A 14,665-nucleotide genomic window follows, 5' to 3' on the forward strand; every position below is an offset into this window, starting at 1 on the left:
TCTGCAAACTTTTAAAGATATAAACTCACTTGAGGATGACCGCAGTTTTCTACAGGGACAAGGTTACATGACACTCCAGCTTCTGACAAATTACTGATAATTGGAATGAACTCTCAAGGGAGGATGCAGAGTCAATCACCAAGATTTTAGTAACTGACTTTGAGACAATCACTTTTATCTCAGTTTATTGGATTCCATATTGCATAAGTTCTTGAATTCAGCTGGGAAATAAGCAAAAAAATTCTATGCAAATCAAATCTTGATTTGGAATTATTTGGATCTTACAGAGGCTTATTACACGTAGAAATAAAAGACAATTTTAAGTTATAATTTTTTTTTCGTTTAGTTTGAGCAGTCATTTTCCAGATGGTTGCTTTGTGCATGAATATCAGCTTTGCATGTCTTTGTATCAGAAAATCAGATATGCTGAGTGTGCGACTAGGGTGGCTAGTGCTGTTGTTGAAATGGATGGGAGCAGTCAGGCTATGAAGGGTTTTAAAAATCATAATGAGATGCTTTTAATAGTGGCAATACCATGCCAAAAAGTTGATAGGTGATCAGGATTTGATGCAAGTTGTGATGTGAACAGCAGAATGGTTATACAATTGTCTTGTGTGCCTGGAAACATGGAAGAGTGTTAGAAAAATATTTCTCAAGTACCTGCAAAGTAACTCTCAGACACCTATAGGCTATTGGAACTATTTAGGGAGATTTATGTTGTACCTGTTGCCTGTCGAAGGCAAGGTAAACCTGTTCCACAAATCCACTCTTCCCTGTGAAGTGAAGAATGACTTAAAAACGCAAATTAAATCTGTTTCTTTGAGTGATTACACTACCAGCCTCTAATCTTCTTTGACCCATCTAGTTGAAATAGTGTTAATGTAAACACTTCCTCAATCCTTCTGTTACTTAATTAAAAAAAAGTTGAATTGGCTGGCTTGTACTCCCGGTGTGCCTCTTGTATATCAGTGAGACCCGATATAAATTGGGAGACTGCTTTGCCGAGCATTTACGCTTCGACTGCCAGAACAAATGGGATCTCCCTGTGGCCACCCATTTTAATTCTGCTTCCCATTCCCATTCCGATATGTCCATCCATGGCCTCCTCCACTGTCAGGATAAGGCCACACTTAGGTTGGAGGACCAACATCTTTTATTCCATTTGGATACTCTCTAATCTGATGGCATGAACATTGATTTCTCAAGCTTTCAGTAATGCTTCCATCCCTTCCCCTTCACCATTTCTCATCCCCTTGTCCCTCTCTCATGTTACCTCCTTTCCCTCCCATCACCTCCCTCTGGTGCTCCTCCCCCTCCCCCCTTTTGTATGTCTTCCATGGCTTTCTGTCTCTTTCACCAATCAACTTCCTAGTTCTTTGCTTCATCCCTCCCCCCTCCAAGTTTCACCTATCACCTGGTGTTTCTCTCTCCCTTCCACCCACCTTTCAAATCTGCTCCCCAGCTTTTTTCCTCCAGTCCTGCTGAAGGGTGTCGGTTTGAAATGTCAAATTCCCAGCTTGCTGATTGACTTCTCAACACACCCAGAGGTAGGCATGTTCACTGCATCTACTGGTTTTGCATTGGTCTTGCTAATTTGCTTTGTAAGTTGCTCTGTAAAGCCACTGCAATGTGCCATAGCGGGTACGCTGCCAATTACCATGAGGTACCTTTGTCAGTCCAATTTGCTGGACTGTTCTACTCTGCTCTGCTGTGATGAAATCCAAACCATTTTTTTAATTTTATGGGTTCAGCACTTCTGAATGCATCTGCCATCTGGCCTCTATTGTTTTAAGTATTGGCATCATGTAATCCCTGGTTTCAATCGCATCAGCTGGATGCAAAAGGATTTCATTGGAAGAACCTTGTGTGCTCCCAATTCAAGTTAAACACCAGGCCATTGTCTCCCACACCATCACAAACCTTACTGACTGGGGATCTTCTATCTACTGCCACCAACCTCATAGTTTCCGCACCTCCTGTTTCTACCTCCTACCCAAAATCCACCAACCTGTTTGTCCAAGTAGACCGATTGTTTCAGCTTGTTCCTGCCCCAATGAACTCGTATCTGCATACCTTGACTCTGTTTTATCCCCCCCCAATTCAGTCTCTTCCCACCTACATCCGTGACACCTCACACAGTCTTGATCTTTTCAATGATCTCAGGTTCCCTGGCCCCCATCATATTTTTACTATAGATGTCCAGTCCCTATGCACCTCTATCTCCCACTAGGAAGGTCTTAAAGCTCTCTGTTTTTTTCCGGACACCAGACCCAACCAGTTCCCCTCCTCTGCCTAGCAGAACTTGTCCTCACTCTAAATAATTTATCCTTTGGGTCCTCTCATTTCCTTCAAACGAAAGGGGTAGCCATGGGCACTTGCATGGTTCCGAGCTATGCCTGCCTTTTGGCTACATGGAACAGCCTATGTTCCAAGCCTACGCTGGTGACCGTCCCACACTTTTCCATGCTACATCAATGGCTGCATTGGTGCTGCTTCCTGCACCTGTGCTGAACTTGTTGATTTCATCCACTTTGCCTTCAATTTCCACCCTACCCTCAAATTCACCTGGTCCATTTCCGAAACTTCCCTTCCCTTTCTCGATCTCGCTGTCTCTCCAGAGACAGCTTATCCACGATGTCTATTATAAACCCACGGACTGTCAACAGCTATCTGGACTATACCTCGACCCACCCTGCTACTTGTAAAATGCCATCCCCTTCTCTCAATTCCTCTGTCTCTGCCACATCTGCTCTCAGGATGCTTTTCATTCTATAATGAAGGGGATGTCCTCCTTTTACAAAGAAATGGGTGTTCCTTCCTCCACCATCAATGCTGCCCTAAACCAAGTTTCTTCCATTTCACACACGCCTACTTTTACCCCTCCTCCTGCCAAGCTACCAGGGATAGGGTTCATCTTGACCTCACCTACCACCCCATCAGTCCCTGTGTCCAGCACATAATTCTCCGAAACTTCCGCCACCTCCAACTGCATCCTACCACCATCACATCTTTCCCTCTTCTCCCCCACCCTCCCCTCCCCACTTTCTGCTTTCCATAGGGATTGCTCCCTATGTGACAACCTTATCTATTTGTTCCTCCCCACTGATCTCCCTCCTGGCATTTATCCTTGCAAGCAGAACAAGTGCTTCACCTTCCCCTACACCTCCTCACACTACTATTCAGGCCCTAAACAGTACTTCCAGGTGAGGCGGCACTTCACCTGACAGTCTGTTGGGTCATGTACTGTGTTCAGTGCTCCTGATTTTTGCCTCTTGTGTATCAGTGAGACCCGACGTAGATTGGGAGACCGCTTTGTGGAGCATGTATGCTACGTCCACCAGAACAAGCGGGGTCTCGTAGTGGCCATCCATTTTAATTCCACTTCCCATTCCTATTCCAGTATGTCCACAGATGGTGTCCTGCACTGTCAGGATGAGGCCACACTTAGGTTGGAGGAACAACACCTTATATTCTGCTGGGTAGCCTCCAACCTGACAGCCTGAACATAGATTTCTTAAACTTCCAGTAATGCCTCCACCCCTCCCCCAACAATTTCCCACCCCTTGTCCCTCTCTCATGTTTTCTCCTTGCCCACCCATCACCTCCCTCTGTTGCTCCTCCCCCTCCACCCCTTCATCTTTCTTCCATGGCTTTCTGTCTCTTTCACCAATCAACTTCCTAGCTCTTTGCTTCATCCCTCCCTTTTCAAGTTTCACCTGTTGCCTGGCATTTCTCTCTCCCCTCTCCTCATCTTTCAAATTTACTCCTCAGCTTTTTTCCTGCAGTACTGACGAAGTGTTTCAGCCCGAAATATCAATTGCTTTTTTTCCATAGATACTGCCTGGCCTGCTGATTTCCTCCAGTGTTTTGTGTGTATAGCTGAAACATAATTTACCTACATTTGTATTTAATTCCTATTGCAATAAATAAGATTTTTACTTAATTCCTTGCTGTGTTTGTATACTAACCTTTTGTACACAATGCATTTGGACAGGCTGATTCCGATTGCCTCACTCTTTACATAATAGACATTTAGATCTACAGTAAATATAGGCATTATGGAGTAAATGAGGTGTCCGAGGAATATAAAGAATGTAAAAAGAATCTTAAGAAAGAAATTAGAAAAGCTAAAAGAAGATATGAAGTTGCTTTGGCAAGCAAGGTGAAAATAAATCCAGAGGGTTTCTACAGTTATATTAATAGCAAAAGGATAGTGAGGGATAAAATTGGTCCCTTAGAGAATCAGAGTGGACAGCTATGTGTGGAGCCAAAAGAGATGGGGGAGATTTTGAACAATTTCTTTTCTTCGGTATTCACTAAGGAGAAGGATATTGAATTGTGTAAGGTAAGGGAAACAAGTAGGGTAGGTATGGATACTATGATGATTAAAGAAGAGGAAGTACTGGCGCTTTTAAAGAATATAAAAGTGGATAAGTCCGGGTCATGACAGGATATTCCCTAGGACTTTGAGGGAAGTTAGTTTAGAAATAACAGGGACTCTGACAGAAATATTTCAAATGTCATTAGAAACGGGGATGGTGCTGGAGGATTGGTGTATTGCTCATGTGGTTCCATTGTTTAAAAAGGGTTCTAAGAGTAAACCTAGCAATTATTGGCCTGTAAGTTTGACGTCAGTGGTGGGTAAATTAATGGAAAGGATTCTTAGAAATGGTATATGTAATTATCTGGATAGACAGGGTCTGATTAGGAACAGTCAACATGGATTTGTGCGTGGAAGGTCATGTTTGACAAATCTTATTGAATTTTTTGAAGAGGTTACTAGGAAAGTTGAGTGTAAAGCAGCAGATGTTGTCTATATGGACTTCAGTAAGGCCTTTGACAAGGTTCCACACGGAAGGTTAGTTAGGAAGTTTCAATCATTGGGTATTAATATTGAAGTAGTAAAATGGATTCAACAGTGGCTGGATGGGAGATGCCAGAGAGTAGTGGTGGATAACTATTTGTCAGGTTGGAGGCCGGTGACTTGTGGTGTGCCTCAGGGATCTGTACTGGGTCCAGTGTTGTTTGTCATATACATTAATGATCTGGATGATGGGGTGGTAAATTGGATTAGTAAGTATGTAGATGATACTAAGATAGGTGGCGTTGTGGATAATGAAGTAGGTTTTCAAAGCTTGCAGAGAGATTTAGGCCAGTTAGAAGAGTGGGCTGAATGATGGCAGATGGAGTTAATGCTGATAAGTGTGAGGTGCTACATTTTGGTAGGACTAATCAAAATAGGACATACATAGTAAATGGTAGGGCATTGAAGAATGCAGTAGAACAGAGTGATCTAGGAATAATGGTGCATAATTCCCTGAAGGTGGAATCTCATGTGGATAGGGTGATGAAGAAAGCTTTTGGTATGCTGGCCTTTATAAATCAGAGCATTGAGTATAGGAGTTGGGATGTAATGTTAAAATTGTACAAGGCATTGGTGAGGCCAAAATTTGGAGTATTGTGTTTAGTTCTGGTCACCAAATTATAGGAAAGATGTCAACAAAATAGAGAGAGTACAGAGGAGATTTACTAGAATGTTACCTGGGTTTCAGCATCTAAGTTACAGAGAAAGGTTGAACAAGTTAGGTCTTTATTCTTTGGAGCATAGAAGGTTGAGGGGGGACTTGATAGAGGTATTTAAAATTATGAGGGGGATAGATAGAGTTGTCGTGGATAGGCTTTTTCCATTGATAGTAGGGGAGATTCAAACAAGAGGACATGAGTTGAGAGTTGGGGGCAAAAGTTTAGGGGTAACACAAGGGGGAACTTCTTTACTCAGAGTGGTAGCTGTGTGGAATGAGCTTCTAGTAGAAGTGGTAGAGGCAGGTTCGATATTGTCATTTAAAAAGAAAAAAAATTTGGGTAGGTTTATGGACAGGAAAGGAATGGAGGGTTATGGGCTGAGTGCAGGTCGGTGGGACTAGGTGAGAGTAAGCGTTCGGCACGGACTAGAAGGCCTGTTTCCGTGCTCTAGTTGTTATATGATTATATGGAACCTACAGGAAAAAATAAAATTGTACAATCTCTCAATTAACTCTAAGTGGCCTCTACTCTTACTGACTCTGGATTTAGAATTCTGTTGACACGAGTTGCAATATATGCATCTGGATGCTGATCCTGTTGAGGTCTAATCTTAATAGTGTTGCCATTTTTGGCTTTCTGACATATGTTATTTAGACCACTACCCCTCGACTTGAAACTTAAAAAAAACTTTTTTCTTTTCATTCTTTTTCACTTGCCTCGGTGATAATGAAATGGCTTTTGCATTCAACTCAAGTTCTCAACTTCTCCACACTTTACATTGCTGCTTTTCCCCACTATTCCTTTCCCCCATCTCTTAACTTTCTAATCCTCAAGTTTGATCACACCCATGATTGTTTTTCAGATTGCAGTGTTGCCTTGATTCATTCTTAACAGTACAGGATCAAGGATGATCCTTTGAGCTCCTTTGTAGGCCTAATGGCCTTTCCCTAGTACTGCAAATATGCGTGCATGTTACCTCTATAGCTGTTAATTCTACCTGAAGTTGTGATTAAATGGTGGTGATTACTTGGAAAAGTGGGAGAGTGAATATCTTTATATTCTATAAGAGCCTAGTAGTCTGGATTTAGCTCTCTAAACCTTGCATATGCTTCCATTTACTTCCTGATTCAATTTAGGACCTCTTGAGAATCTAAGGTTCCCATGTCTTACCATCCTTGATCTTATTACTGGAATATCTTGAACTCTTAGCTGTTCTTCAATCAGTTCCCTCATGTCAGATATAAACTAGTCTAATAGCAGTTCCTGCTAATCATTGCCTCTTGGTTCCTGTCTTATCCTTTCATAATTTGCCATCCTCCAGTTTAGTACCTTTCCAATGAGATTAACAGAATAATTTTGCACTGGCTTCAATGTTATAAGTTAGTGGTCACCAACCTTTTTAAGCCTAAGATCTCCTACCTTAGCCTTAGTGAAAGGCGAGATCAACTCCAAATCGATTAGTTACATACATGTGCACCGGGGCAGAAAAGACCAGAAGTAAAACCCCACAACCTGGAATTAGAAATAATGTATGGACACCAGGGGTCACCACCTTTTTTTGGCACAGCAGACCGGTTTAATAATGACAATATTCTTGCGGACCAGATGACGCGGGGGGGGGGGGGGGGGGGGGGGGGAGAGGTTTAAGCACGACAGGAATACAGGAATACTCGAAGCAGGTTGCTTAGGTCCAGTCTATTCTGCAATTTAGTTTTCGTGGCTCTCGGCACTTAGCTTCTGTCCCGCTTGCTCACGTTTTTTCCACTGAAAAAAACTCAACGGGTTTGTCTTTAAGTACAGGGTGCTTGGACTCAAGGTGCCGAAGCAGTTTTGAGGGCTTCATTGCCTCATTAGACAGCCTCCGGGCTCAAACTCCAGCCTCCCGCCCGCCCGCCGCCAGACACCTTGGCCAGGTGCGGCTGGTTGCGGGTGGGGTGAGAGGACAAGGTCAGGGCCGGAGGTCCCCATACCAGGGCCGCGGCGGTCGCAGTCCGGAGAGAGCGACCAACCAAGCGAGGAGTGCGACAGGACGTGTGTCCGTCCCCCCTTGTAGAATCTATCAGTTGACAAAAGTTTGCTTCAGTAGATCGCAGCGAGGTAGCTGCTCTGCTACTTATGAAACCCTGAGCCCGAATTAGATCGTCTGCGAATATTTTAGCATGTTCCCATGAACATTCGGTGTGCTAAACAGGTTTAGAGGCGGCGCCCATCTGTCCGCGCTCCAGGCTGGCAGCCTGGTGGGTTACCCGAGGTCAACCAGTGATCCCTGATGCGCTTGGGTAATGACCTCGCATGCGATCAAGTTCAACAGTCGGCGTGACGGGGAATGAGGAAAGGTGCAGCTGACTCATATCGTTTCCTCGTGGCCCGCTGGTTGGGGACCACTGAAGTGCACTGTGTAGTGCGTGGCGGGGGAGCTACACGCATGCGCACTGGACAGAAAGAACGGAACTAAAACCCCACAACCCGGAAACAATCTCTCAACAGTATTTGTGTATTTATTTTTCATTTTTTTTCGGGATCTAGTGGGAAAGTCTCAAAGATCGACTAGTCAATTGCGATAGATGGGTTGGCAACCACTATTATAAATGTTTAGTAGTTTGTTACAGTGTACTGTATGCATCAGTTCTGTAGTATGTACAATCCAGTACTCTAACTTAGGATGTGGACATTGCTGGCAAGGTAAGTATAGTGGAGGCCAGTTAGTTGGGATACATCAAGACCAGTACATTTTGGTCTAATTAAGCAGCTGCCCCAATTAGGCAAGGTTTCATGGAAATAGTTAAAAAGCTATCAAAAAGACAAAATGCTCTTTAACTGAGGAATAAATTATGTATTTAAATGAAATGTAGAACATTATCAATATTACTACAGTTCTTTAAAACTATATTGGTTCCTAATAGTTATTGACAGGAATTAAGCCAGTGTACACTGCTGTTTTTTTGACTGTTAATGAACAAAATCAGCGCAGGTGCCAGGTGCAGGTAATAGACTGCCGTCATACAATGCTTTTGCCTATTGTATCCTTCAAGTCTTAATTTTCATTGTAACATTCAAGATGAGTTTCAGTACCTTCAAATTCTTCATAGTTCCTAAATTGTTGAAGTATTGAAATCATTTCACTTTCACTTCTGGCCATTTCTGGCATCAAGCCCGAATGCCTGAAACAGCAGTGAGCAAAATGGTTCTGAATTGTCTTGCTGCTTATCACTCACCAACTTGACATTATACCATATTTTTCTTTTTTTTGGAAACTTTTAACTTCATAGAATGGAGACAGTTAACTCTCTGTTGGAACGGATGTGAGGGAGATCATTTACACCAGTGGTCCCCAACCACCGGGCTGCAAAGCATGTGCTACTGGGCCGTGAGGAAATGATATGATTTGGTAATATGAAACGATGTGAGTCAGCTGCACCTTTCCTTATTCCCTGTCACGCCCACTGTTGAACTTGAATGCACACGAGGTCATCAGTCACCTAAACGCAGTGATACCCTTGCGCCAGGGATCACTGGTTGGCCTCGCGCGGCCAGCGGGAAGTGCTGTCGCTACTGGCCTGGAGTGCGGACAGATGGGCGCCGCCTCGAAACCTGTTTAGCACACCGAGTGTTCGTGGAGAACCTGGTGCAAAAATATTCGCAGACAACCTAATTCGGGCTCAGGGTTTCGTAAGTAGCTGAAGCAGCTACCTCGCTGCGATCTACTGAAAGTCATCCCTCAAGCCAAACTTTAGTCGGCTGGTCTCTCTGGACTGCGACCGCCATGGCCCTGGTACGGGGACCTCTGGCCCTTACCTTGTCCTCTCACTGGTGTTTTGCAATAATTTTATATGTTCATAGGAGGAAAATATGCGCTGTGTGTTTAATATCCAAACGTTACTTAAAATGTTATGATGCTATTGACTTAAAAGTGAGTTATAATTGATTTATCGCTATATTCATGCAAAGAAAATATGCACTGTGTTTAATATTAAAAATGTTAGGTAAACTCTTTTAGAAACGAAGTTGAGTGTATTAGCCATTTATAAGTGACTTATAGTTGACTTATCACCTATATTCCAGTCGTGATTAACCCCCCCCCCCCCCCCCCCACCACCATCGGCTGGCCCGCAAGAATATTGTGAATATTAAACCAGTTCGCAGTGCAAAAAAGGTTGGTGACCTCTGATTTACACACAACTATTCTTTCTTCACCCCCCCCCATCACTCAACACAAGCCTTGGAATGCTCAGTGCTGTGTCATTAACTGTTCTTTCCAGATGGAATCTTTTGAAAAATCACTAATCTTTAAAGTTTCTTGAATTCAAAATGTATGCCTCAAAACACATTATAGAAAGGGAATGCTATGTGCTTTGAGCATGTGTAGTAGGTTGACTGAAGTAAAGATTCAAAGAGAAATCGATCCTGAGTGGAATGGGGAATTCTTGTGGCAAGTTGTAGAGAGCTCAGTCATGCCTACTCTGCAGAAGTACTTGGCAAACTACAGGAAGCAGTACTGGAAAAATGCCGAAAGTAACCTGCTCTTTTCATAAATCTCTTCTGTATTCACAATATACTTGCTAAATTTTATTCATTTTGTTATGAATTCATTTTTGTTTTGCAGCAATTATTCTTAAATAGCTTTTACTTTTCATTTTTGTGAATAGGTTCTTCCTTTAGAAAATAAAATGAAGCAAAGAAAACAATTTCCACAAGCATTAAATATTGGTATGGGCATCGTCACAGCTTTGTACGTTTCGCTCGCAACCCTTGGGTATCTGCACTTTGGTGATAGTATCCAGGGCAGTATTACATTAAACCTTCCACAAGACATATGGTAAGTGTATTTTAACAATCAATATTCAAAATAATTATCTTTGAATTGGTTTGCACACATTTTTAGAATGATTTAAGGATTCCTGTTTATATTTTGCATGATGTTAGTTTTAAATAAAATAGCAAAATCAGAACTATCATATTAAAATTGCCATAATTAATCCTATCTACAATAATGGTGATATTTGTCACATTTCTGTGCTCTCGAACTGTAGTGATATTGATGTTGGATGGCATTTTTGGAACACAGTTTACAGATGACATGGTGTATAACCATAATCTATTAAAGAATAAAATTGCCCTGTTCTAAACAAAAACTTGTGCCTTCACTTTCCTTGGCCAGCTCTGTCGTCACTCTGCCATCCACTAAGACGTTGCATGTTCTTGTCATATTTAATCAGTTTTGCCTTGGCCAAGTATCCCTGTTTTCCTAATCTATGGCTTTAAAACCTCTTTAAGTGTTTTCTTTTGACTGCCTTTTTTTTTGTCTCCCATCCATAATTAGTTTCTTTCCCATTTTATATCAAATGGGCTTTAGGACATCGTATAGAAGCACAGTGACACAAATGGAGATGCTTTGCTGCTTGCTTTCTCTTAATGCCATAGTTTCCTCTGTACTTAATCAAGGCTGTTTTGTGGAAAGTCAGATGAGTTCCCATACCAAAGAAAGAGTAAAATTCCTGGATCTTCACGCAACACTCACAAAGCAATGGCTTGGATGACACAGTTCACTTTTCTCATCTCAAGCTGTGTTTTGATATTCAGTTTTGGTTTCTCAAATGCAGATAATGTTCGATAGCTGCACAGTGGTGGCATGAGTTTCTTTGAAATGTCACAGTGAAAGAAGTAGGAAACTGTATAAAATGAAACATTTCAACTAAGTGAGAAAACAATTAGTTCCTCATCAATAGGCAGCTATCTATGCAGATTTTGTACGGTCAGTTAAGATGTTTTGCCCACAACGCTCACTAAAATACTTCACTCTGGAAGACACTAGCAGGATAGTGGAAGTTCCAGGTGTCGGGGGTCATGAAGTGTGTGGTTACCATAACTAGAGAGAAGGTTCTTGGGAAACAGAAAGGTCTGAAGGTAGATAAGTCACCTGGACCCGATGGTGTACAGCTCTGGGTTCTGAAAGAGGAGGCTGAAGAGATTGTGGAGGCATTAGTAATGATCTTTCAAGAATCACTAGGTTCTGGGATAGTTCCAGAAGACTGGAAAATTGCAAATGTCACTTCACTCTTCAAGAAGGGAGAGAGGCAGAAGAAAGGAAACTATAGGCCAGTTAGCCTGACCTCAGTGATTGGGAAGATGTTGGAGTCAATTATTAAGGGTGAGGTCTCAGGGTACTTGGAGGCACATAATAAATATGCTGTAGTCAGCATGGTTTCCTCAAGGAAAAATCTTTCCTAACAAACTGCGGAGGCTTTATAAGGTGCTGGTGAGGACTCGCCTTGAGTATTGTGAACAGTTTTGGGTCCCTTATCTTTTCTGATTGGAAAGGGTCCAGAAGAGGTTCACAAGGATGATTCCAGGAATGAAAGGGTTATCAGACGAGGAGCATTTGATGGCTCTGGGTCTGTACTCATTAGAATTCAGTAGGATGAGGGGGGATCTCATTGAAATCTTTCGAATGTTGAAAGGCCTAGACAGAGTAGATGTGGAAAGGGTGTTTCCCATAGTGGGAGAGTCTAGGACAAGAAGGCACAGCCTCAGAATAGAGGGAGTGCCCTTTCAAAACAGATGTGCAGAAATTCCTTTAGCTAAAGGGTGATGAATTTGTGGAATTTGTTGCCACATGCAGCTGTGGAGGCCAGGTTGTTGGGTGTATTTAAGGCAGAAATTGGTAAGTTCTTGATTGGATATGGCATCAAAGGTTACAGGGAGAAGGCCGGGAACTGGGGTTGCGGAGGAAATAGGAAAAAAGGATCAGCCATGATTGAATGGTGGAGCAGACTCGAAGAGTCAAATGACCTAATTCAGCTCCTATGTCTTATGGTTTTGTGGTCTAAATCTGTTGTAATTCTTTGAAGAAATAACAAGCAAGCTAGACAAAGGGGAATTGGTTGATGTTGTGCACTTGATTTCAGAAGCCCTTTGACAAGGTGCTACATATGAGGCTGCTTAACAATCTACGAGTCCATGGGATTATAAGAAAGATTCTAGTATGTATAAAGCATTGGTTAATAGGTAGGAGGCAAAGAGTGGGAATAAAGGGAGCCTTTTCTGGTTGGCTGCCAGGGACTTGTGATGTTCCACAGGGGTCTGTGTTAGAACTGCTTTTTATGTTGTATGTCAATGATTTGGATGATGGAATTGATGGCTTTGTTGCAAAGTGTGCAGATGATATGAAGATAGGTGGAGGGGCAGGTAGTTTTGAGGAAGTAGAGAGGCTGTGGAAGGACTTGGACAGATGAGGAGAGTGGGCAAAGAAATGGCAGATGGAATACATTGTTGGGAAGGGTATGGTCATGCACTTCGGTAGAAGAATTGAAAGGGTTGACTATTTTCTAAATGGAGAGAAAATACGAAAAACTGAGGTACTTAAACTGGGAGTCCTTGTGCAGGATTCTCAAGTTTAATTTGCAGGTTGCGTCTGTGGTGAGGAAGGCAAATGGTATATGTTAGCATTCATTTCAAGAGGACTAGAATATAAAAGTAAGGATATGATGTTGAGACTTTATAAAGCACTGGTGAGGCCTCATGGAGAATTGTGAGCAGTTTTGGGCCTCTTATTAATATACAGTATGGTAAGAGGAAGGGAGGTGGTGTGCTGTCTTGTGAACAATTGGTGTAATCCTGGTGACCATTCTGTGAAAGAACATCAAACTATTGCTGTAAGTTTGCGTCTGTTTTACCTACTATGTGAGTTCAGCCACACCACATTGCTCATTGTCTACGTTCTGCCGCCTCATGCTGCATGTGACATCATACACACTACCTTCTTGAGACTCCGGACTCAACTCCCCAATGCCTTCATCGCAGTATCGGGAGAGTTCAATGATATTTCTCTCTCGACAATTTTACCTACACTCGATCTGTTAGTCACGTGTCATATGGAGAAAATACAACATTGGATCTCTTGTGTGTAAATGATAAAGATGCACACAGTTCCACAGCTCTCCCCCGGTTAATCTCATGCCCTTGTACAAGCCCAAAGTACAACAGCTAGGAGATAACTGCCATCGAGATATTAAATAAATGGTCTCCACGGGCCATCGAGGCTCTGAAGGGCTGCTTTTGAAGTTACTGACTAGAATGTGCTTTGTGAATCATATGGGGAGGGCATTAATAGACTTGCTGGTTGCATCGCTTTTGTGTGGATACTGTAACAGGATCAAGGACCGTTTGCTGCTTCCCTAACAGCAAACCATGGGTCATCAGTGATCTAAACACACTTGTCATCCACAAAAAGAGGGCCTTCAGATCAGGAGACAGGAATTGAAATGTGCAGATGGAGCTAAAGGAGAAGATCAAGGTGGCTAAAGTGGAATACAGGGGAGAGCTGGAGAACAAGCTTGGGCAGAGTAGCACAGGGGAGGTGTGGAGAGGCATGAAGAATGTCACTGGCTTCAATCAGCCTAGCTATAGAGCCTCTGAATGCAGCTGTGAATGGGCTAATGAGTTAAATCAATTCTTCAATAGGTTTGACGACTGCCCTCCTTTTCACACCCCCTTCAGCATATCAGTCCAGGTGCCGAGGTACCCTCAGCACCAATGCCTCCCCTTGTGCAGCTCTGTAGAATTCTCCAGTGCATTTTTATTCTGAGACTCGGCCTGGAAAGGGTCCTGACTGTGTGGAATACATCATGTGTGGTCCCAGTGCCCAAGAAGGGCCAAACCAAAAATGCTGGAATGACGATAGTCCAGTGGCCCTGACCTGACACATCGTGAAGACCCTAGAGAGGCTGGTCCTGTCTCATCTCCAGCCCCTGGTCAGATCAGCCCTCAATCTCCAGCAGTTTGCCTATTAGGAGCACCTTGGAGTTGATGATGCTGTCATCTACCTGCTGGACAGAGCCTTCTCCCATTTGGATAAGCAGGGTAACACTGTGAGGATCATATTTTTGATTTCTCAAGTGCCTTCAGTACTATACAGCACTCAGTGCTGGGGGAAAATCTCCATTCAATGCAGGTTGGCACTTCCATTGGGCCCTGGATAATGAACTACCTGACTGGCAGACCACAGTTTGCGTGGCTTCAGAGCTGTGTGTTGGACACGGCCTTAAGTAGCACTGGGGCTCCACAGGGGACTGTATTGGCTCCCTTCCTGTTTCTCCTGTATACCTTGGACTTTAGATACAACACTGAGTCGTATCTTCTGCAG

General features: G+C 43.0%; 1 protein-coding gene across 5 annotated transcripts in view; it reads left to right on the forward strand.

Annotated features, from left to right (window-relative positions):
* Positions 1 to 14,665, forward strand: part of slc36a4 (solute carrier family 36 member 4) — a 264,779-nt gene that overhangs the window by 42,110 nt on the left and 208,004 nt on the right. For all 5 annotated transcript variants that reach the window (XM_073043341.1, XM_073043342.1, XM_073043345.1 and 2 more), the window contains exon 9: positions 10,170 to 10,339. In XM_073043341.1, coding sequence (XP_072899442.1) covers positions 10,170 to 10,339 — 170 coding nt within the window. The remainder of the gene's footprint in view (positions 1 to 10,169; positions 10,340 to 14,665) is intronic.

Source organism: Hemitrygon akajei, chromosome 4 (genome assembly GCF_048418815.1).
Source record: "Hemitrygon akajei chromosome 4, sHemAka1.3, whole genome shotgun sequence".
Lineage (NCBI taxonomy): Eukaryota > Metazoa > Chordata > Chondrichthyes > Myliobatiformes > Dasyatidae > Hemitrygon > Hemitrygon akajei.